The 23,271-nt window shown below is 42.9% G+C and overlaps 2 protein-coding genes across 2 annotated transcripts; both read right to left on the bottom strand.

The window, feature by feature from the left end:
• Positions 1-782: 782 nt before the first annotated feature.
• LOC116390596 (DENN domain-containing protein 5B-like) lies at positions 783-17,552 on the bottom strand. Its single transcript, XM_031860447.1, has 21 exons — positions 17,159-17,552; positions 12,887-12,996; positions 11,468-12,176; positions 10,683-10,870; positions 9,106-9,603; positions 8,701-8,932; positions 7,682-7,832; positions 7,133-7,223; positions 6,903-7,022; positions 6,649-6,801; positions 6,413-6,491; positions 6,245-6,320; positions 5,871-5,993; positions 5,648-5,769; positions 5,237-5,382; positions 5,024-5,142; positions 4,395-4,579; positions 4,137-4,219; positions 3,494-3,620; positions 3,071-3,245; positions 783-2,170 (listed from the first exon to the last, which is right to left on the bottom strand). The coding sequence occupies exons 1-21, from the start codon at positions 17,265-17,267 to the stop codon at positions 1,987-1,989; spliced, it is 3,780 nt and encodes a 1,259-aa protein (XP_031716307.1). The 5' UTR covers positions 17,268-17,552; the 3' UTR covers positions 783-1,986.
• A 1,095-nt stretch (positions 17,553-18,647) lies between these two features.
• On the bottom strand, positions 18,648-22,854 carry armc10 (armadillo repeat containing 10). The gene is made up of 6 exons (XM_031864541.1): positions 22,191-22,854; positions 21,752-21,897; positions 21,425-21,559; positions 21,155-21,331; positions 20,923-20,994; positions 18,648-20,790 (listed from the first exon to the last, which is right to left on the bottom strand). Exons 1-6 carry the CDS (start codon positions 22,450-22,452, stop codon positions 20,539-20,541), a joined length of 1,044 nt encoding a protein of 347 aa, XP_031720401.1. The 5' UTR covers positions 22,453-22,854; the 3' UTR covers positions 18,648-20,538.
• Between the last annotated feature and the right edge of the window lie 417 nt (positions 22,855-23,271).

The raw sequence follows: 23,271 nt of genomic DNA, 5'->3' as shown, positions 1-23,271 counted from the left end.
TGGCCTTATAAGGATGGGAACATTGCGCGGGAACAGGGGGCTCGGCCCCGGTTGCTATGGCGCATTGGAGAGTGTAAGCAGAGGGGCGGGGCCTGTCGTTTTACTACAGAGCGGCAGATGGTCCGCCTGGGCTCGGCGTCTTGCGGGGAGATGCGCTTTGTTGATTTGAATTGCGTGACAGCGGACCAGCAGATTAGTGGCAAATAGAAGGTGAAACATGGCCTCCATCCAGTGATCAGTTAAGGGAGAACAACCACCGCGAACCAGTCATGCGGCTGTGAGACAACACTGCATCGGTGTCAAAACATTTACCAGAATGTATAGATATGCTGCCTGTAATACAGTCATCTGGGATAAATCTTAATGCAAATAAAAGTGTGGATAAAATGTCTATTGTGGGGGCTTGAATTATAAATTGATGGTCAAAATGAATAGAAGTAGCACTCCAATGCTATTCAATTATGCAATAAATACTCTTACTTCAGGGCTATTGAATTGCATTGCCTGTATGAGGCTGTTTTACTGTAATGGCTGTGACATTGCCAACACTGTCGGAGGACACAGGCAAACACAGTGTAGCCGATATACAGTAGTTGATCAAGTTTTCATTTGCCACACTATAAAAGTCAAATTCTTTGTAAATATGAGATGCAATTAGTCCAATGTCATAAATGTACAGTTAACCTTTTAGCAATTGAAAATTATTTTGCTGCACAAGAATCCTATATCCTTACAGACATAGATTTGAGCGAATAGCTAAAAAAAACACAATACAAAGTCAGTCATGTCAATATTAACTTTAATCTTTGACAACACATTTCATAAATAACAACTCATTATTGCTTTCTCTAATCTGTATTAAATGATAATAGAGGCTTGGTCATTGTGGTTACATAGTGCTCGCAGGACAGTGCAGGAGATAGTATTTTCATAATTCTTTAACTATTAAATTAAATGTGATAACATAATACAGAGTTTTGTAGAAACTGCACTCTATTCATTGTCTGTAGACAACTGAACAGTTTAGAAACAAACAGCAGGACTATTATCCACATAATCAGTAAAATGTGTCCATAGTGGAATCTACTGTTTTACACAGACACAAACAAGATGCCTTTGTACAGAAAAATATGCCACAAATTCATTACACTATAATAACAAATGGGAGCAATTATATCAACGGTCTAATGAAGCAACATGTTTACAATGAGAGAGGAGAAAAAGCTTTCCGACAACATCTGACACAATTAGGACACCAGTTTGGTTTCAGTGTTTCACCAACAGAGGATTTCAGGAGCACAACTCTTCAGTATGTGACCCCCGAACTGAAGTAAACAATTATAAACAGGCAAGATGTTACACAGCATAACAAGAGCATAATAATATAACGTTTCGTAAACACATCATCAAATGGGAACATTATCTTTGTAGAATATATTTAATAAGATATCCAATGAATGAAGTCAAGGTTTTTTGTTTTTTTTTATACAATAAGGCCTGAGTCCTGATATTTCAGATCACAACACAGTAATACATAAAACAAACACACAGATTTTGGCCATGCATGTGCTGAGTTTAAAGTTCAAGTGCAAGCAATACAGCAGTTGAAGGAGAGTTATAGTTGTTCTAGGGTCAGGTACATTTGATGGTGTGAGCTGTGAAAATAGCTACTGTAAATGTGGGACAATGAATTACTTTCTACTTCTCCTTGAGGAAACAGAATTTCACAGTGTAAACAAGCATGGAAAAATCGGACTACTTCCTGAAGCAAATACAGTTTATAAGACATTTACATCAGTGAACAAGGCAATCTGTTTGGAGCTTGAGCTGCCACTGACTTGTTCTGGTCCACTGTCTTCGTTTATGAAAAAGTCACATTTCTCAAGTGTCTAAATGTCCTTTCTTTCCCCACCGATGGCAAGATGAATGTTTTAACCCATATGCATTCCTGCAGTAGGCCACAGAGCAGGAGCTCTTCTGTTAGGGTCAGAGGTCAACTCCTTTGACCAGTGCAGTCTCCAGGGTAATGGTAAACTCATTGAGTGTGTGCAGGATGCGGGAGAGGGAGTGTACAGCAGCTCGGTCCCGCAACAGAGCACCGTCCTCATACGTCCGCGCTGTCGGGGGACACTCAGCTAGCAGGGGGAGCCAATGAGAGAGAAGCCGGTCCCTGCAAAGAGGAACAGGTAAGTGGTCAATTATGGGCCCATAAAGGCCTGATGAAGTTGAGGATTGAATTGAAAGGTGAGTCATCTGACTACAAGACAGAACTAGTGCATGTTCTTTCTCTTGAAACAGCTTTCAGCCATGAGAAACAATGCTTTCAGTGTTCCTTCAATGTCAGTCCACAGCACGACAAGATAAGAAGTCATATGATTCAAGTTCCAAGCATGGGTCACAATACACCCCCAAGTATATTGCTAAACTGTTCTTACTATTTTAAAGCAGTTTACTTTAATTGACAGAACATAAGAAGAGAAATAGAAAAGGACAGAAAAACATATGACCTTACTGGTCGACTAGATCCAAACTCACTTAGATTTATATTCAATAAATATTCATTCTGTTGATGCAGAAACATGAGAAAGCAAAGATCTTTGTAAATGTGTTGTCAGTTATATAATTGATATTCACCTTTTTCCAACAGAAAAATTGAAGCTAAAATTAGTTCAGTTTAGTTATTAAAAACAAAATGTTCCGTTTTCTTTTTTGAACTTGTAATAAATTGACACAGAGATATGAATAACTTTTCTGCATTTCGTGTCCAACCATGAGAAGACAAAGGCTGACACGTTCCCTGCCTGTGCTGTATGGTATGTAAATGGTTCAATGTAGTTAGTGTGGTCAAGCTGCAGCAGGCTTCCTCTGGGCCTCAGGAAGGAAACTATATCACATGTGTCCAACACTATATAATGACCAGGATGCTTTAAAATCACAGACTCCAGTGGGGAGAGTATTTTCAAACGGATTGCCTATTTCTGTTTTAAATAAGGATTATAAATCAAAGTTTTTAGACTTATTCAATTGGATTCATTACATACGTCTCAGTCCAATTATAAAGCTATCTCACCTGATTCCCAAGCAGACGAACAGCTGAAACTTGCCCTCTTTTCCAATGTTTCGTGGCGAGGCATTGATGGCATTGACGTAGTGACAAAGTAAGTCGCAAGGGGGACCCTTTGGCATCGTTGATCTGTGCAGGCCACCCATCTGATCAGCTGTCTCCAAGGAAACCACTGTCTTTTCTGTGGGAAATAGTTGGTCATACTGTCAGTTTATAACTTATTAATATACAGACAATAAGGGAAATTTAGGTTGTAGAAGACAAAACACTGGAGATAGAGGATGTAACACTGGTTTTTAACAAAAAACATCAATCATGCCTTTATTGCATGAAATTTGATATGTGAAATGTATACTCATCACCACTAGATGGGGACATCAGCAAGAAGTAAAACATCACTTTTAATGGACTCACACTGGCAGCACTCACCAATAAAGTCCCAAACAAACACATTCCTCAGGAAAAGACGGTTAGATTTGAGCCCGTGCAGGAGGAACTTCTCCAAGGAAAGCACCAGACCACCTTCACCGCACAACAACACTGTCAGGTTTCCCCTCTAGGATGAGAGAAATGGGAGTTAATGGAGGCATTGTAAGCAAGAGGCTCATCTTTCAACTTCAGTAAATCCCCACATATTACTTTTTTCCAAAATCCTCCGCAGCAGAGAACAATTTGTTTATTTTCTAATCTAAAATGCTCTTCTTTCATTAACTAAGAGGAAGCAAACAGAACAGAGCAAATGCTTGTACATTAAAGGCGGTGCTCTGAAGATGTTATTTCAATGAATAGGAGGGCCCATTACAGATAAACGAAAGTCAGTGGAGATGTGGAGATGAGAGAGGCTCCTCTGATAAATGAACAAAACAAATGAAGCCTGGGCCGGAGGAGCCGGGGTAACGAACCATGTTGGAGATAAAATAACAGGCCGCCGGCCGGAGGTTGACAGTATAACACATCGCTGTATTACATGCTTTGCATTCACCATTTTCACAGCAATTTAGCTTAGTGAGCAAAGAGGTTGAAATAATATTGTTTAATGTGTTATGCACACTCACTATTTACAGTTACATACCTCTTGTTCGGGTTTGTGGAAGTGCTTAACAAGGTTATTTGCTGCCTCCCTCATGTCCTCTTGTACTTCAACAGACAGTATTCCTGACAACATAAATCAAGAAAAGTTACAAATGGAAACATGAGGATGAATGATGACAGACATGAGGGGAAGTGGATAGGAGCTAAATAGAAAGGTGATCCAGGAGCAGAATCTGTTATTGTATCAACAAGTAGGTCAGCTTTTGTACTAAAGAATGTGTTCTTTGTCACTACGCACTGCTTCGGCTGCCAAGCGATTCCAGCACTGCCCGCACACTCTGAGAAGGAGAGGCCAGCTCCGGAGGTGTCCCTGTCCACCGTCCGGCATCCTCCTCTCCTCCAGGTGACACCAGCTGACCAATGAGAACTCTTTCCAAGCTGCCGTCGCCCACGCCTTTCCCTAGCCATCGGCCACACGGGAACCTGAAAGGAAAGAAGACAGTGTTCTATTATCATCCAACTTCAAAATATTCATTATACGATTATTAGGTAACAACCATCTGTTCGAAAAACAGATTGTATTGTGTAGTGGGTGTGTACAGTTCAAATAACATTTAGTTTAGATAACTGACAACAATTTTCGAAGGTGATACTTGTATCTCTAGAGTGAATTGTTTTATACTAGGCAGCAGCTGGCATCAGTTGGTGACATTATGGTAATAAATGAACTTGCAAAGATTCTCATGGGAGTATTTAAGGAGGCTCAGACATCCAATATTTGACAGTCAGGATAATTCAGATGTCATTGTGTCTTTCTCAAACGGAAAAGCTGTTGTCCACAAACACACTCTTGTATAATTAGCCACTGTGCTTTGAGGTCACCGCCAGTGTTAATTGAAGAGATCAGGGTCAAAATATGAAGCTTACTTGTAGGTGTGTCCAGTGATCTCATTATACACCATCACACAGTCAATCAGACACTTAGCCAGCAAGCCAGAGTTCTCCTGGCCCAGCTGCAGCGTGCTCAGCCTGCCCAGGTTCTTGCACTGAAAAGAAAAGCACAAACCACAGTCAGTATATCCAGGCATGTGTCTCTGTACGGCGTGATATTGACCTTACTGCGGCAGAGTGTACACGAACCTGGAAGAAAATGTCTTGTGTATTCTTCGGGATCTGTCTAACGCCTGAATCACCCAACTCTCCCGACACACACACCCAAGGGTCAACTGTTGCCATTGCAATGCTCAGCTTCTTCATGGGTATTATAACAACACGGTATGGAATACCTGAAGAGACAAAGAGACCAAGAGCAAAGTGTCATTCATTATTGTCTCACAATACTCAGAGTAAAAAGGATGTTCACAGCATTGGTCCAGTTTTTATGTCTTTTGTTTGAGGTCTAAAAGGTCTGTGTGAATCCATGGGATACCCGGTGTAATTCAAGTATATAAGGTCAGTGGGTGGAGAGACAGCCCAAAGGCAACTTTCAGTGTCCTCAGAAGCTATAAAGCTGCCAGTAAATTCTAACATTTTGCTGTTTACAGGACTTACTGATGGAGGTGAAGACGCGTGTGAAGCAGAGGTAGTCCACAGTGTTGAGAGAGAGCAGGTGGAACAGAAACTGCTCTCTTTCTTCCTCACAGAGCAGGAATGCATGAGGTTTATACAGCTGCCTGTCAGGGGACAAGGAGAAAGAGACTTCATTTAAATGATATCCAGACACACTAGCCATTTGTCTACTTGTCCTTAAAGCCAATTATGAGTGAATTCCGACCTGAGCAGCTCCTGGTTTGTAAGCAGCTCTTTAAGGTGCTGGGACAGCATTTTCTTCTCCAGAGCCAGGTGGATCCAGGCCCGAGCCTGACCCACCTCAGACATACTCATGGTCTGGATAAACCTGGAAGAATAACAGAGAAGTAAAAAAACAAGCTTTAATGCTAAGCTTTTTCTCATAAAGTTGCATCTAATGATGATTCCTGGTCTTTAACCAAAATATCTGTTATTTGAAAGATGAAATGAAGCAGCCAAGATTTTTTTTCATCTACATTTTTTCATAAGACATACCTTAAACACAGACATGTCATATACAATTTCTCCCACAGAGATGCACCAGCCTTTCCAACACTAAAGTATGTTTGCTCTGGTTACCTCATATCCTGTATTACCGATCCTCTCAGGAGCAGAGTGCCAACATCAAGCGTTCTCTGGTCCAAACCTTTAGAACCTAACAGACACCAAGTTAAACATGCATGATAATCCAACTCTTAGCTCACTCATTTACACAAGAGAAACAAATCAGTCAGGTTGTGCTCTGACCTGGAGACTCAGCTGGTATCTCCGTCTTCACCCGGGCCGCCTGGTAGTGAAGCAGATGGGACCAAAGAGCGGACTTCCCCTGTTCAGAATAAACACACAAGTCAATATTCAGCCTGTTCATACAGTCACCTCTTTGTGTTCGTATGCATGTTGTGAATTTGTTTACGTGGGAACACACATGTGTTTTTTCTTTAGGTGATCTGAGCTGATAAGGCATGTTAAATGATGTGTCTGACCTGTTTGAGCTGCAGACCATGACCCCAGGTTCTCTCCAGCAGGTCACACAGACCGTGGATGAGTGTGTTTTCCTGGAGGCCTGTGATGTTGGCTTCTCCCTGACCCAGTTCTACGCTCTCCTTCCCCATCCTCTCCATCAACATCCGTTTGGTCTGAAAAAAGCCAGAGAGCATTTTGTGGCATTCACCTTGACAAACAATTTAAGAAATCAGTGACAGCAGTGTCTCCATCGGCACACAGATAGAGCTCTTACCTTCAGACGACACTCGCTCAGCAGCCCGTCAACGAACTCGCGGTGAGTCTGAGTGACAGCTTGAGGCGACGAATCAAGTAGCTGAGCCTGGCGAAGGTTCTTCCTCATAAATGTGTGCTTCTGTTAAACAAACAAAAGGTAATATATCAGACACAAGCGTCCTATGGTGTGTGCGTGCGTGTGTGTGTGTGTGTGTGAGAGAGAGAGAGAGAGAGAGAGAGAGAACATACCGGTCTGTGTTCATTGTCCACTCCCGAGTGTTCAGTCACAGTTGATCTCTTGAGGTCAGTCCTGCGAGATGCTGTGACACGACCAGACCACCTGCTCACCCAGATAACATAGCAAAAATAAATTCACAATGACAAGTGTGTGGGGAGGTGTTTGTGTATTTAAAATATATGTGTGTGTATTTTGGTAGGTAATAAAGTAGATCATGACAATTAGTAATATTCCAATGCTGTGGTTCTCATCCTCTTTGTCTAACGTACCCACACAGCTTACATCAGATGACCTCAAGTATCCTGGTGTTTTAAATTACTTTAGGCTAACTATATCAACTGTTTGTTAATTCATTTTAGTTTGGTTAATTATTGTGGAGAGAAATTTACAAAAAAGATCCCACCTAAAATATGTGGATATATTGGTTTAATCACAAATATAATTTTCAAATCAGTTGAGCTACCCTCCTTGTAGCCCGGGCTCGGGTTACAAGCGTCCATGGTTGGGAATCACTATTGTAATGTATTCTCAGTAAAGAACAGCAGAAAATAAAGGCTCACTTGTTGGTGTTTTGTCCTTGTGCAAGCACATCAGCCTGCAGCTTAGGGAAGTAGCCCGGATGGTGACGACCCTGGCCGATCCTCATGTCCAGCAGGTGGGGGTGTATGGCTGTGTGGTCAGCCTTCAGTAGTCTGTGCTCGATGACCTGAGCTGCAGAGACAAACCCATCAAAGGTTAGGATCCAACAGGAATATCTACTGTAGATAAGTCACGACAAGTCACGGAAGTGACGATAAAGTGGGAACATCTTGTTCTCGAGTGCTACGAATTTTGTTTAGTTCTAAGGGAGACTGGAACAGTGTACAACAGCATGGAGTAATATAACGTAACAACATCTCTGAAGCAATCTGAATGTGAACAGCCAGATTGAGATGCAAGCGGTGCATTTTCTGCAGAGGTTGGCAGGACTTCAAAGCAGAAGATTTGAAACAGTTTTCATATGACACAAAGCCCCGTCCTCCGCTTATACTCTATAATGCTCATCCCCTACTGTATCCTTTAGTTCACCGCTCTCTCATTTCCTAACTCTACCCGTCTTTTCCCACTCAAATAATATTCCATCCATTTTGTGCTTCAGTTATTCATCACATAATTAGATTTGATTTCGTTTTAAGAAATCTTTCCCTTAGTCACTATTTGAATAGTTATGGTGGTTGCAGAAAGGATAGCAACATAATCAACATACAGCATAAACCCAAACAGAAGGACAGATGGCAACAGATTTGCACATTCCCTCTTGACAATCTGGCATCCACTTCAATCATCATTCTGCTCAATCTACCAATTGGGGGTTCAAACTACTTTTTTCGCTACATACTATCCTAATGCTAAGAATTGGCAGCAGAAACATCCAGAAGTTATTCTTGGTTTGTCATAGGTTGTCAATAAAATGTACAGCTTCTTCAAATGACTGCAAGTAATAATTTAAGTTATAATTAAGTGACAAATGAAAATAAAGCAGAGACAAAGACAACGCATAGCAACATTAATCCATGATATACTAAGACAGTCACAGTACCTGATTCAAAGACTGTGGTGCATTTCCTGTAGCGACAGTTACGGGAGTCCTCTTCGTCTGTGTCATACAGTCGTTCTCTCTCCAGGCGGCTGTCAAACAGCTGCTGCAGTGGTTCTCTATCCGCCCAGCGAGATATCACCTTCCCATCCACGAAGGAAGAGAACATGGATGTCTCCAGGAACCGGGACAAGAAGTGCAAGTGGGTAGCAGGCTGAACTGAGAGGAAGGAACCCTGAAACGTTGACAAGTACAAACACAACATGGACAGGTATATAATGTGTCAGTCACAAAGTATTTCAAAAACCCACTAAGATATCTTAATATATGTGGAAATAATTGGCATCAGCACAGTAGTTTTATTCAATCTATCAATCGATCTTTGTGCATTAACGTCTACTGAAGTACCTTGTCAAAGCTGAACGTCCCCTCTCGGTTGCTCAACCAGGAATCCAAATCAAGAGCGCTCTGGATGACAAACTCCTCGTACCGGCCAAACAGGGCAGCAAAACGTCCAGCAAACACCTCCCTCAGCTGAATGTTTAGCTTTGCAGCCTTCAACTCTTCCTCCTCCTCCTCAAACACGTGTCCCAGCGTCTTTCCTCCATCGGACATCTTATCTCCTCCGCACCTCCGCGCCAGAGCCTGCAGCCTCTCCAGCACCTCCAGCTCCTCGCCTCCGAGGTTCCCGTTCCTTCTGTCCTCCATCAGATCCTCCAGCACCAGGCTACTCAGCCGAGGGGAGGCGGCGGCCGGCGTGGTGACCACACCGCCCTGTGGAGGGAGCCCGAAACGCAGCAGTACCTCACTCAGCTCCTGGATTAACTCGGTCTGGTCTGGAAACACGGGGAGGTCCTCGGGGGCCTCGACACAGCGGTTGTCAATGTCCACAAAGCACAGGTTTGCCTTTGAAGCAGAAAGAGACAAAAAAGAAAGTTGCTTACTTTTCAACTGGCTCCTCCATCAGATAATCACAACAGGTTTAACCAATCACAATGCAGTGGCTGAGCTTTACCATCCAATTAAGATCAGATATGAAGATGTGCTTTCCATTAATAGAATCTTGGCATTTCACCGCGCTAAGCCCTCAGAGGATATTAGCATGTGAAGGATTATCTAATGATTACTGTTATCACTGCAACAGAGGGAATTGTGGAAACCTTCAATATCAGGCTTTCACACTGGCAAACAAATCAGTAAATACGTGCCAAACTGTGCCCATGAAGCTGCTGAGCAATGAAGTACAGAACTTTGTGACAACGATAGGCACTGATTTAAAAATACTGCCTCTGTAAGCAGCAGTGGAGCACAGCGCAGTCAGCAGCAACGCCACCTTCAGCAGTGACCTCAGGCAATCAGTTTACAACCTCAGGGGAAGTTAATGTACTGTAGAGTGGACACATACAGACACCTTCTTACTCAGTGCAGCTTCATCCTCCTAGTTAATGTATTCACTTCTTACTTATGTTTTGTCATCATCTCTTTCATTCGGTTGCATTCAGGTTTTTCCTACGTATCAATAATAAATACGGCAATATTAGTCGTTTGTTTTTTGGACCTTTAGAGTCAATTGAGAAAAAAAATAGAAAATAGAATCCAACCAAATCCTACATGTGTGATTCAAATATTTCTCACTTCCTTGCAATTTACCACCCATGCTTCAAATGGCATAACTAAAGAAATAAGTGGAGATTCCTAATTCTCATTAATTATTCAGCGAGTCCCATTATTCTAGATCTCTCATGCTCTGTGTTTTTGGTGTCATCAACCCCCCGGGCTATCTTTCAACTGCCTCCTTTCTGGGGCACAGCGACTTCAAAGAGCCTTCAGTGAGATATTCATGCAGCATAAAGTGAACTCAAATCAAAATGCAGGATTTGTGAAGGGGGAGGGGCCCTCTGAGGAAGTGAAATGTCTGCTTCCTGAAATCCTGACTGTCATGTTCACAGGAAACTACGGATGAAGAGCCGCGTTCAGTTGTGTACCTCGTGTGGCAGGTGGAGGGAGGATCGCTGAGTTCCATCTCTGCGCTGGATACCAATCAGGAATGGTACAGGAGCATCCAGGAGGTGATGTAGCGGTGGTGAAACAATGGGCAGGTAGATGTGTTGCCACTGGAATGGGAATAGCAAGGTGGTGACGCCCTCTGCCACTGTCATCAAACGTTGGTAGTCTGAGGAGATGAGAAAGAGAGAGAGAGAGAGAGAGAGAGAGAGAGATGGGGCATTAGCATCAAGGAATCACCTATAAGTTCAAAGGGAAGGACTGATTTTCAAGTACATCCCCTTTAACCGTCGTTTGATTAAGCTGTTTACGTGAGTTGCTTATAAAACTATTTAATTAATATTCCTGTTTACATGCCACAGAGCACAGCTGACTGAGGATGTTCCACATTCATTAAGTTACAATGTTAGTTTCTCCACAGTATTGAACCTCAAACCCATCTACCATGTTGTTACCATAGACTCTGGCTGGTAATGTAGGTTACATGTGGCGTAGTTGTAGTGTAAATTGTGAAAAAAAATAGATATTTTGTTTAATTTTGTGCCATGTCCTGTACATTATGAAGTTATATTTATGTGATGCTATTAACGGAATCTTGTTGTGCGTAAAAACAGCTGCTTTGCTATAGGTGTTGCTAAATACTGCAAAAACATTGATTAAGGTACAATGTTTAAAAACTGGTCTTCTTAATGACATTAATAATGTCTACCTTTGACTTTACTATGACCTAATTTGCACTGAACTAATAACTGAACAGTGAGCTTACCTTGAGAGCAAAGCAGGACTTGTGTCTCCAGAAGTGCACAGGTAAGTAGTTGAACCATATTGTCCACACCCAGCAGCGAGAACGCCTCTCCAAGAGGATACTCCCCCAGCGGAAGTTCCCCGGGCCCGGGCCGCTGGCACACGATGGGTCCCTGCACCCCGTGGAACCTCAGTGACCTGCCAGGAGGAGGCAGGGGCACCTCGTACAGGATGTTATGGATGTAGCTCTCTATCGGGAGGGGCGGGGCTGTGTGAGACGTCACTGCCTGGTGCAGCTGAGACAGAAACTCTCGAGCAGCTTGAAGGAAAGGGAGCGGCGTGAGGAGGCAGAGGGCTTTGGACACGTACAGAGTGTCACGAGCTGGATCGAAGGAGCCTGCGCAGCCGAGGCAAGCAGAAACCAGAGACTCAGTGTCCGACTCGTCCAAGCTGCTCACTAGCGAGTCCATGCTGGAGGTGGAGGGCGATGAGGCAGATGAAGACGAGGAGGAAGGAGAGGAGGCAGATGAAGCTGAATGGCGCTCCACGTGGTGCATCTGGCAGAGAGTCTGCATAGCAGTGATGATCTGAGCACTGGTCACCTCCTCATAGAATGTGTGGACAAAGCCGTAGGAACGTGTACCGTCATCAAAAGACATTGTGAATGAGTGAAACTGAGGATCAAGCCCGTCTGCTCGCGTACGGAAGGAGAGACCCCTCGGCATACAGAGCTGAGGAGGAAACAGAGGAAAAAAAATAATGATAATAACTGACAGTAGTGGTGTATTTTCTAAACTATCCACTTGTTTTTTGTGTTCATAACTAAAGCACATCTGCGACGATGTAAACACAACCACAAAGGCCATTGTAGAATATGGCATTCCAAACAAGTGTGCTGTAATTTAACTGGTGAGACGGATATCTGAAGAACATTAAGCTTGTTGCCAGCAAAAAAATAAAGTATTCTATCTTCTTAGAATTAAAGGAAATGTGAAATTGAACAAAAGTTTACACATTTTATTGAAAGTAAAGTAAGCAGTTGTTTCCAGGTCTGAAAACCCAATAAAATGACATAAAAAAGTTAAATAAGACCACACATTTTACTGATACCATAAACAGATAACACAAAGTACTGTGGTGACTGCTGGCAGACTTCTTTTGGAGATGATGCATCCATCAACCTCACCTTGTTTTCAACAGAGAACAATAAAAGAAAAGAGAATATCCTAAATCAGGCAGCGAACAAGCAAAGATAAATGGCTCCAATTACACTTTATTTCCATGCTGTTTTTGTTATTCTGTTGCTCTTTTGTGACAAAGTTCATCCACGCTGGTTCGAAGAACCTCAAAACATTTGCGCTACAAACGAGCACATCTTGTCCTTCCATTTCCACTGTTGTGAGAGAAAGAAGAAGAACAGCGTTTATGTCCAAGATCTCACCATGTTGACGGCATCTTTATTGAAGGGGTTTCTGTCCGTGCTTTCAGGGTAGTGCACCAGAACCTTGGACTTGAACGAACGTCGAATGGGGCTCTGCTCAAAGCCCTCACCTGAAAGACAAACAGGCGCAGAGAGAAAGAGAGAGTTACTGCAGTATCATATTAGTACAGACTGGTCTTTGACCTTAGTCTCTGCTGAGACAGACTTCATTACACGATGTCAAGGACAGAACAGAGGACGTCACAAAATGACAGCGGCTACGATTTATGGTAACGCTCGAACAGGGCGACCTTTTCTGACACGGGCTGAAAAAAACCAAACAAACCATTCTGCAGCAAAGAGGGAAAGCCCTTCCAATAGTTATGTAACTCATCTCATTACCATAGAGATCGAGATAGACTGGAAAAGCGGTACAACAGCCCTCATCCCCGATACTCAGCAGAAGGAAACTCTTTAGGCTTGTAGAGGATGCACGGGAAGAAAGTGTGTGCTCAGGCTCAGGATAAAGCAGGAGAGATATTTATATAACAGCTACATGTACATGAAAGGATTGAATTTGCGGTGCATGCAATTAAACTCACAATGCACAGATTTGATGCATTGCCCCCTCTGGCTCAAGTCTCTCCTCTCTTCAAGCTTGCAGCTCCAGTTACATACAGAGTCTGTGTGAGCATGAGCAGAGGAAGAGGAGCTGCTGAAGATAGAAATAAAGTGTGCGTGTATGATTCAGCGTGTGAAATGGACTGACGGTAGTGAATGAGGGGCTTTCATTATTCATACACTTTCTGAAGGGGATGCCCTTTAACAGTACTCACCACTGTATTCCCCATTTCACTAATCCACCATGCATTCTCAGAGTTCATGTTCAGCTTCAACCGACATCACTGCGTTACAAGAACAAAAACAACTGCAATCGGCAAAGTAACTAGTCTGCTCTTTCAGCTTTGACGCACTCATTCAGCATTCGGGAACATCCTGAAGCTCACCTGCCTACGAGGTGACGCACAGCTAACCGAGAGAGGAAACTGTGCCACAGGCAGAGTGAGCAAAGAGCTCCACTTCACGTTAAACTGAGTCAGACCGGTGGGTGGGAGACAGAAGCTAATGGATCACGGTGACGAGAGGGGGAGTCAATGTTCTTTGCTAAGGATACAAATTGGCGTCGGCGCTGAGAGGCACAATCGAGCGCCTAGTTGCCATGGTAGCACTTTTCCGCTGTGGCCTCGAAGATAGCCATCAAGACAAAGCCCGTCGGCGGTGTACGTCACCCCGGGTTTCATCAGCTGACCCAATTAAGACCCACACTCCTCCTGACACGGGCTCCCACCAGAGAGGTCGTACAGACAACATTCACGAGGGCAGAGGGAGGTTTGTTTCAGTGTTCGAATGAAAGGATAAATGTCTGTTTCACTTGGCTGTAATTAACATGTTACTCCTCTCACCACATTAACACACACACACACACACACACACACACACACACACACACACACACAGTAGAAACCATGTATGAGCTCATGCATTGTAGAATACTTCATATCATCAAGCTGCAACTAATGATTATTTTCATAATCTTTTAATCTAACAATTATTGTCTTGGTTAATCATTTTGTCCATAAAATATCAGACAATAGCGACAAATGTCTATCACAATTAACTAGAAACCAGGGTGACATCTTAACATTGCCTGTTTTGTCTTTGACCAACAGTCCAAAAGCCCAAATATATTGAATTTTCTGTCACATACAGTAATTCAAAGAAAATCAGCAGATCCTCCCAATTGAGACGCTGCAACATGTTGAGCATTTCTTGTTTAAGATTGATTAACTTTCTGTCAATCAACTAATGGATTAATTAATCAACTTGTTGTATCAGCTTCACTACCACTATAACATCAATATTCTCAATGTTTTTGGAGGACAAAAATAAGCGTTTTTCGTTTTCATTCTGCGGTTTAGACATTCATCACAAAGATTTATGTCCCCGAATGGTGCCTCTTCCCTAAAACAGGCACACTTCATTAGGGATGATTGAACGGCCATAGACATCTGTCATATTCACCAGCTGAGTTACCCCCAATGTCCCATTCATCACATCATCACATGAGCAGATGAGGCTAGATATAAAAAGCAGGAAAGAGATTAAATGACAGCAAATGTCAGCTGGCACTGACAGATTACGAGTTGTTCCTTTTTGGTTTTAAACTGTTTGAATCGCTTTGTCTTTGCATTACAGATTTGTCCGTCCACTGAAGGTTGAATCATGTGACAAAACAAGAAAGACTTCTTTCTCTCTTCATCTCAGCCTGAGACACAGACGTGGTGCTGGGCTCGTATGAATAAAAGGATAAAAGTAACTATTGAGGGCCTAAAAATAAAATAACTTGGGTTGGAATTTTTGCCTACAACAAGACAAGTGCAAATATACATCTCTTTACAATCAGTTCAACATTATGATGCAGCTTTAAAATGTTCGGTCAGGGAGTTCTCGCCCTCCAGTGATGTCATACTCCTGTGACAGTTGGGTGCTGAAGCCTTGGCCATCCAGCGACAGGCAACGTCACGTGAAATTTGATTAGGCTGCAGAAAACACAGTGGCATCCATTGAGAAGCCAACAAGGGCAGATTGTTTCTCGGTAGGCATTCCCCAATGACACATACACAAAAAGAGATACTGCATCACCTCATACATCCAAACGCCTGTGTGCACATGATAGAATAAACATCTCCTGCTTTTGACGACAGCTTTACAGAACATGGATGTAAAGTCAAACGCAGAGAAAGAAAATCCCTTGAAAGGCGAGCAGAGCCCCCTGCTGCAGTGGGTCTGAGATGACCCGCTGTTACATAAGCAGATTGGTGGAGCTCAGATTTAGCCAGCAGTGCTGTCACTCGCCGCAGGGAGCCAGATATCAAAGTACCTGCTGGTTAGTTAGAGCAGTAATTAGTCTGCAGCAGAACCAAGTGCTCCAACGTGAACAGAGCTCTACCTAAACATACAGTTTTCTTATTCAAAAAAAGGCATTTGGCTGAAGGAGAAAGGAATGTCTGCTTACAGCTGAAGAGCTATGTTTCTGCTGCAAAAAACACGGGGAGAATACAGGGCGTGACTATTGTTTGCAATCCTGGAAGTGATGTTCAATGTGTTGGTGCACCTGCACAGCTCTTTTTCCTCACAAAGACCCCCCCCACCCCCACACACACACACACACACACACATCACAGGTCACAGAGGGCTCCTGGGTGAATCTGTCCTCAGTGCCAACAACTCAGTGAGGGAGAAAGCAATGCCACTTGATGTCTCTATTTCTAACAGCCAGCAGCTGAGAAGCTTCCCATCACAAGCGTCACTGCAGCTGTCATCGCCGTGGCAACCCCCACATCCACCTACAAACCAGCATCCATTTCCTCTCACTTTTGGCTTTCGGCGAGAAAAGGATGCATTTGGCTTAAAACAAAGTCCATCTCTGTTTGAGAGCATGAAGAACTGAACAGACGAACCAGCCATCACATAGATTACCACTGCTTTTAATATTTTTATATCTCCTATTTATATCTGGGAGCTAATTCTCACACACAGTCCTCCTGTGTTACATCAACCACTGCCTGGATGCTCCATCTGTGCTCCAGCGTTAAAGGGCAGGATAGGATGCTGTTGTCCTCCCTCTTCTCAACCCTTTCTCTGCTATATTCCTCATCCAGGCGTAGCAGGGGATGACTTGCAGAAACCAACACCGCTATAATCACATTTTAAAATATGAACCAAACACAATAAACAGGCCTGTACTATTTTTCCCCAAGCAGAGACAATACAGAGGGGTGATAATATGGGGGGGATACAGTATAATTGTCCTTTTAAATTCTTGCTTCATTTTCATGGTAAAATGATAATTATCTTGAATTTTGTGTTTTTGTTGATCTGCATTAAAGGCTACTCAAAAATATACCTTTTTAGACTGTTTAAAAACACACAAATCCTCCTCAAAAAATGTATTAGCAAATTCTGATGACATTTATTTGACATTAAAATGTTATTGGCCTAAATATAGGCTATTCTACAGAGGCTACACGCAGATATGATGCTGTCAACAACGCTTTGTAAGAAAGAGGAATGTGACGTCCAATCAAAACCTCTATTTCAATGGATGTCACCCCCTCCACGCTCAAACAGGCCTACATGAAATGGTAAATATACTACATAAAGCACGACATGTCCTCGGATGTGTTTTTATGTGGTGTGGATTTGTTTGGTTCGTGTTTCTAGACCATCTACCTGCTCCATCGTCCGGCTCCAGGCCCGTCTCCGTGTCCACTCCACACTCAACAAAATAGTGGGCGAAGCGGCAAGAAGCCGATCCGGTGGCCGCTGCAGTCCCGTTCATCCTCGACGCGTTTCTGGTGTGAGAGCTCCGTTTACTTCTACTGAACGTTGTGGATGTTCATAGCTGATGCGGCTGATCCGAAACGTTTCTGCGCGCCCCTCTCGTCCTTCCGTTCCCGATCCGTGCGCTGTGATGTGTCGGCCCGCCCGCCTGCACTCTGTGACTCTGACGGAGCTCAGCAGGATCCGGCGATGGTCATCTCGCTGTTTCATAAGGGGAGGGGGACGTACTGTGGGAGAGAGGGGGGAGACAAAGACCGGAACGCATCACCGACAGTGTTCAATCAGCCTCATTTGAAAGGGTGTTGTCCAAATGCATCATCCACGCCCACAGCACAGAAATCACGATTTGTGGAAGGGATTTAAAAAAATATATCACAGTATAACCAGCAATGCATATTAAATTAAGATCTTTCATTTTTTTTAAATTCAAAGTACTAGCAAAGGAAAGTTGATTAAAACGTGTAATAGATATTTAGATGTATTCTTGATATAAGTAGGCTACAAGGTTCTACACATGAAGGTCAGTTTACTGCCTGTGCACACGGTTGTATAATGTCTTTGTGGCTCTAGAGGCAGCTTTCTAAAGTTTGAGAAAATAATTAAAAATTTGGTTTGAGACCTCAATTTATTTTTTACAGGAAGCTTGCATTATAAACTTGAGGTGTGGAGTTTGAAAGAAGTGGGTTTTGGGGTTTTTTAATCGTTTTTAACCTAAATACACAGTGTTGCATCAGAGGTGGACCCACACTAGAGAATAACGTCAGGATAACTGCTTTGAGTTTGACCAGTCTTTTCAAATCCGTCTCTTTTGAATCCTCCAACTTCATAGAAGAGCTATAATAACTGGATTGCCCCTTTGAGGCTCAGTCGAATATGTATTCCAGCTCTGTGGTGCATACCTCTATGAACTAAATTTGGCTTCTCTATATTTAGTTTGGACTCTGACAACAGTTAGATGAGCCGTTATAAAGTTTGACAATCATATATTTAGTCCTACAATAGTCAGAGGCCACTGAGGTTTATAAACATGCAGCGGTAATGTAAACTAACTGGGTGGCAACCTGAGAATAAATAAAATGTTTTCACTTTTCTTCAACTTTGCAATGACTGTTGCAGCAGCAGCACCCTGAATGAGATGAAATTGTGAGGTGGTGGGACAGAGCTGAGAAAATATCTTAATAATTAACAGTTACCTGTTGGTAAGATTCTCTCCATCATGCCTGGACAGGAATCCTGATTCTTGCTTTCTTTCTAACGTGGTATTGATTGTATATACACGGCCAACAGTTTCACAGCTACAGCAGAGCTCGTCACAAATTCAGTGACTGACTCTAGTTTAATATATTTGAGTAAACTGCAGAAATAAGGAAATCCATAATTTGTCATATCAGGCATTTATTGAACAGTTCAAACAGACAAACATTTATCATTTTATAAGCAAAATGCTGACTAGCTTCATTAAATAAATATGATAATCAAGGTCACAAGTAAATCAGCCTCCTGCTGTATATCTGTTCTGGTAAACCATGTTGCCTGAGAGAGATTTAGGATTTGGGTTTAATAAAGTCAGTGTCCAAACTTCGGAATGTGCAGCATTTCTTTACACCTGGTCTGGCTCATGCCATAAAATCCTTGCATTAAAAATCATATTCTGAGATAACCGTCACATCTTTCATGCAATTTAGAGGACAACAAATCTGCAGATGGGTCCACAACTCCGGTCCTCCAGTTAGACAACATGTGGATCAGTCACTTACAGCCCTTATTGAAAAATGCATAATTTAACAAAATGCTTGTACTTAACATTCAATCTCTGTTATTCAATGATCATTGTGTGCATAAAAATGTCCGTGTACAGTAATTGTTATTACAGACTGCTTTGTCCATTCGTTTCCAAGCTGCACATCTGCACGACATTTGTTGTGGCTGAAACAATCATAGCAGTACAGACATCCTTTCCCCCTGCAACTTCCTCCTGCTCCTCCCAGGAGGATCCACAGGGAGATGGAACACCCCCAGTACATCCCGGATCAAACCTGTGGCTGGTACACCTTCAAAGTCAAAGTTTGCTTCGGTTGCATCAGGTGTCCCAACCACTAGTACAAGCTCTTCTTAACGCAGGGGAGGCAGTGTTTCAACTCAAAGTTCTTCCTAGGCACACTGATCTAGGGATGCACCGAACTGACTGTTTTTAGTCCCGATACAGATACCTGGGCATCGTCTGATACCGAGTTCCAATCCAATACCTGTGTTTGATAAATACGCTGTATGCTTCACTGTGTGGAAGAGACTGAGATCATTATTTTATGTGAAAGGAACATCAGGCTTGACTTAAACATTTCTTTCCTAACGCTGCAAAACAAAATGTTACAAATAAATACATAAATATAAATGTATTGAAATCTATTGAAATAATGGTTTCAGATATCTGATCCAGCTAGTTGAGTCAGATATCGGTGCATCTCTACACTGAACTTCTCACATTGTCACAGAATGTGAGGCCAATCGTCCTGTATGTTGACCTCACTTTAGCTCTTCCAAAGTCATGATCCACTGATTCTCACATTCAATTCATTAATAAAGAAAACTCATAAAGACCATGATCTTTAAACATGTTGATACATTAGCGAGGACAGGAGTTGTAGTGCAGCCATTCTTTAGTGTCTCCAAGGCATGCTATGTGGCAAGAAACCTCATCAGCTTCCTCTTTAAGTGTCTCTCTGACCCACAGAAGGGTAGAAAGTTAGGTCGTGCTGCACATGTTCATTCTGACACTTTCTCTAGAAAACATTTGGCAGTGGGTTTGGGTTCAGAAATTTCACCTGGAGCACGTCTTCAGAGAAAGCAGGTGACGTTCTCAGAAGAAAGGGCACTGTGGATCTTTGAAGGAACAAAGTCTCTGGCAATGAGAAGAAAACTCTTGGTGAGGTGGCCTGTTTTTACTCTCTACCAAATGAATGGTTTCTTCCTGCCCACTCATTGCTCATTAATTAATTGATTGGAGTGTAAGAAAGTGAAAATCAGGGAAGAGTGGCTGGTGAGGTGGAATAGATAATTTACTTATATGTGGTAATAATATTGATCTAGGGAATACTGTAGATGTAGAGAGAGAGTGGGAGTTGAGTATCCACCCACAGGAGGCTATGCAGCCATCTCTATTATAAGATTAATGTCAACAGATATACATTTGAACTAGGAGGGTGATGGCTTTGGCAAAAATGTGTGGAAGCAAAAGCTGTGCATGGATCAAGAATGCAGAGACGGAAGGTCTATGTCAAGATGCGGGCCACCTGGGACTGAATCTCAACATCTGGGTGTGAAAGCAGCTGGACCAGGCGGCCGTGTAGCTGGGAGGACTCATCCAACATGACCCGGAAGAGGCAATCCTGCTTCCGCCTCAGTTCATTAGCCACCTGTGCAGAAGGCCTCCAGGCCTTCAGGTTCCCTGCAAACGTCAGCAGTCGCAGAAGCACCGGAGGGGCAGTTCGTGAATCAAACAGCAGCATAACCGAAGCTGGTGCCTTCGTCAGAAAGGAGAAAAACTTGGACTGACAACAGTTTGACTACAGATTTGACTTATCTAATCCATTTGTTTTGATGACCTCTTAATGCAGAACTATGCTAACTAACTTGCACAATCTCTTTACTCATACCTGCGCTTGAACAATGTCATCCATCATATCTGGATTGGAGGACAAATTCACAAGGACTTTCACAGCCTGAACCTGAAAGGCAAATATTAGAAGTGCTTAATTAATAAAATATTGCATTCACAGCTCTAATGAGCTCATCTGTTTTCCAAGAGCTACAAGTTTTTCAAATGTTTCAAAAGGTATTCAAAAATGTGAAGACGATCAACCAGGTGTAACCGGAAAAGACACCAACCTGTAATGCTTCACTGCTCACAACAAGTAGAGAGAGTAAGAGCGTAATGGATTCCTTCAGCAGGTGTTGGTGTTTATCTGTGACTGAAAGGTTTGTCAGCAGCCTGAGAGCACCAAGCTGAAGGTCAGAGTTCACTGGCGACATCTCAATCAGCTCCAGCACTTGTGGCACATAAACCTATAACGGCATGGACATGAATATGTAAGCAAAAAGATATCATGTCGAGCAACAGATTGCATGATACTTGCTGTACAGTAGAAGGCAACATACCTTTATTTGTTCCTGGTTTTGGATGTTCATACACAGATTATTTAAAGCATTCAGAGTCTGCACTCGAACCTCTGCCACCGGATCAGAGAGGAAACTAGCTACGATATGAATCCCTTCAAATTCCCGTATAAGATTCTGGAGGATCAGCAAAAAACAACACATGACTGAAAAGAGACATAACATCACACAGTATACAGAACTTTGAGTGGCACCACTAACAAAGTACATCAGCCACATAACTTTCTAATTAGATACCGTACAACTTTACATGAAGCAATCGGAACGAACCTCGCAGAATGGTTTTAAGAAAGTGCACTTCTACTGTACCTGGTTCACAGTAAAGGCAGCAGAATTCCCCAACGTGAGTAGTATCCGACATCGGTCGGGTGGCTTATTGCTGGTCTGCAGACATGACAGCAGCATCCTCAGGTGCTGTGGCTCCAGGTTGCCAGGGGACTGGTGGATGATTTCACCTACAGAGCAGGATAGACCATATAACAAACATGTATGGATAATAAATAAGTGTTTGCACTGGAAGAGACAGGGTATGCTTACCACCCAGCTGAAGTTATTGTTTCCAGTCAAAAGCTCTCCAGATTATCTCTGACTTCATATCAAAATGTGACCATATTTTGGGATTGAATGTGCGTGCTTTGAGTTTACACACAGGGCAGTTTGAGATCTTGGGAGATTCACTTTGCTGGAACCATCAGGTTTAGATGTAGTTACTGTGCACGCTTTATGAGCTCTGTGGTTCTTACATTACCTGATGCAACGTCCACAGGTCGGGGACAGACAACATCCAGTCCAGACACTTTGGCCAGCAGGCTGCCCGGCTGAAGGGTGACTTCACTGGGCTGACTGCTCCTCCTGACACCAGGACTTTCATTGGCAGCACTTTTCTTGTTTCTCTTGAAGCTCCCCCCGCTGATGAGTTTGTATAACCCGTAAGAAGCTCCAGCTCCGGCAACTAGTCCAAGCAACGCTTTCATGTTGCCGAACCTGGGAGTAACACTTCCATCGCCCATGCTGCTGCTGCGTCTCTAGGTTAGCGAAGCTCTGTTAGCTAACGTTAAGCTGCTCTGAAACGTTGCGAGTCTAATCGGTCGACTCTTCAGCTAACTGACCCGCTCCTCAGCTAGCTAGCACTGACGACAACCCACCACTGACGTCAAATAAATCCACCCAGACTAATGTTGACGGAGTCATTGTTGTGAAACCTGGAGAAGTTTGCTGAAAAGCTACAGCTGTTACGTTGTTCCGGGGCAGCTAGTGTTGCCAGGTTTGACAAAAAGAAGCCCAATCAAAGTTTAGAGCCTTCGCCTTATTTTATCATAGCGCTATGACAGAATTATAACTGGAATATGATTTTAGTTTCAATGTATTTGTAACAAACTACCCAGACGGTACACGCATATCCTGAATCACCCCAATCCACACAAATCAATGTTTACCCGTTCACATAAATTAAAACCTCCCAATCTGGCAACGCGTCCGGGCAGCTCAAAGTGGCCGACCAAATGTTTCGCTGGGTGATTAGCAAAGAGTTAACAAGAAGAAAAGCTTTCATTATAAAGTTGGAATATGTATTAAAGGCAGTTAACAGCAATGTGTTGACTGAACAGGCGTGTGCGTCACATCGTTGGTTGTATATCACACCGTCGTTGCAGCGCATTAGTTGTCCAACACGTAACGTTACAGTCTATGGACTCTCCTTGAGACGGACACTTGGTGGCTCACTTGCTCAAGTTTTCTTTCAAGGTTACTGCTTGGAGTGAAAGTCTGTTCTCTTCTGGTTAACTTTCCCATCATTGTCCATTTCCACAATTTAACAGATCTTCAAGTGC

This window comes from Anarrhichthys ocellatus, unplaced genomic scaffold (assembly GCF_004355925.1).
Source record: "Anarrhichthys ocellatus isolate YVR2014 unplaced genomic scaffold, GSC_Weel_1.0 scaffold2, whole genome shotgun sequence".
Lineage (NCBI taxonomy): Eukaryota > Metazoa > Chordata > Actinopteri > Perciformes > Anarhichadidae > Anarrhichthys > Anarrhichthys ocellatus.
The sequence above is the reverse complement of the archived record's forward strand: the minus strand, read 5'-3'. Positions and strand labels throughout refer to the sequence as shown.

Excerpts from the sequence above, each read along its gene's own strand:
- LOC116390596 (XM_031860447.1), bottom strand. The coding sequence starts at position 17,267 with ATGAACGGGACTGCAGCGGCCACCGGATCGGCTTCTTGCCGCTTCGCC. Across the intron at positions 6,321-6,412 it reads GATACCAGCTGAGTCTCCAG|GTTCTAAAGGTTTGGACCAG; the intron begins GTCAGAGCACAA and ends GGTGTCTGTTAG. Across the intron at positions 2,171-3,070 it reads TTCGTCTGCTTGGGAATCAG|GGACCGGCTTCTCTCTCATT; the intron begins GTGAGATAGCTT and ends TCCTCTTTGCAG.
- armc10 (XM_031864541.1), bottom strand. The coding sequence starts at position 22,452 with ATGGGCGATGGAAGTGTTACTCCCAGGTTCGGCAACATGAAAGCGTTG. Across the intron at positions 21,898-22,190 it reads ACCTGTGGACGTTGCATCAG|GTGAAATCATCCACCAGTCC; the intron begins GTAATGTAAGAA and ends CCTGCTCTGTAG. Across the intron at positions 20,995-21,154 it reads TGAGCAGTGAAGCATTACAG|GTTCAGGCTGTGAAAGTCCT; the intron begins GTTGGTGTCTTT and ends TTTGCCTTTCAG.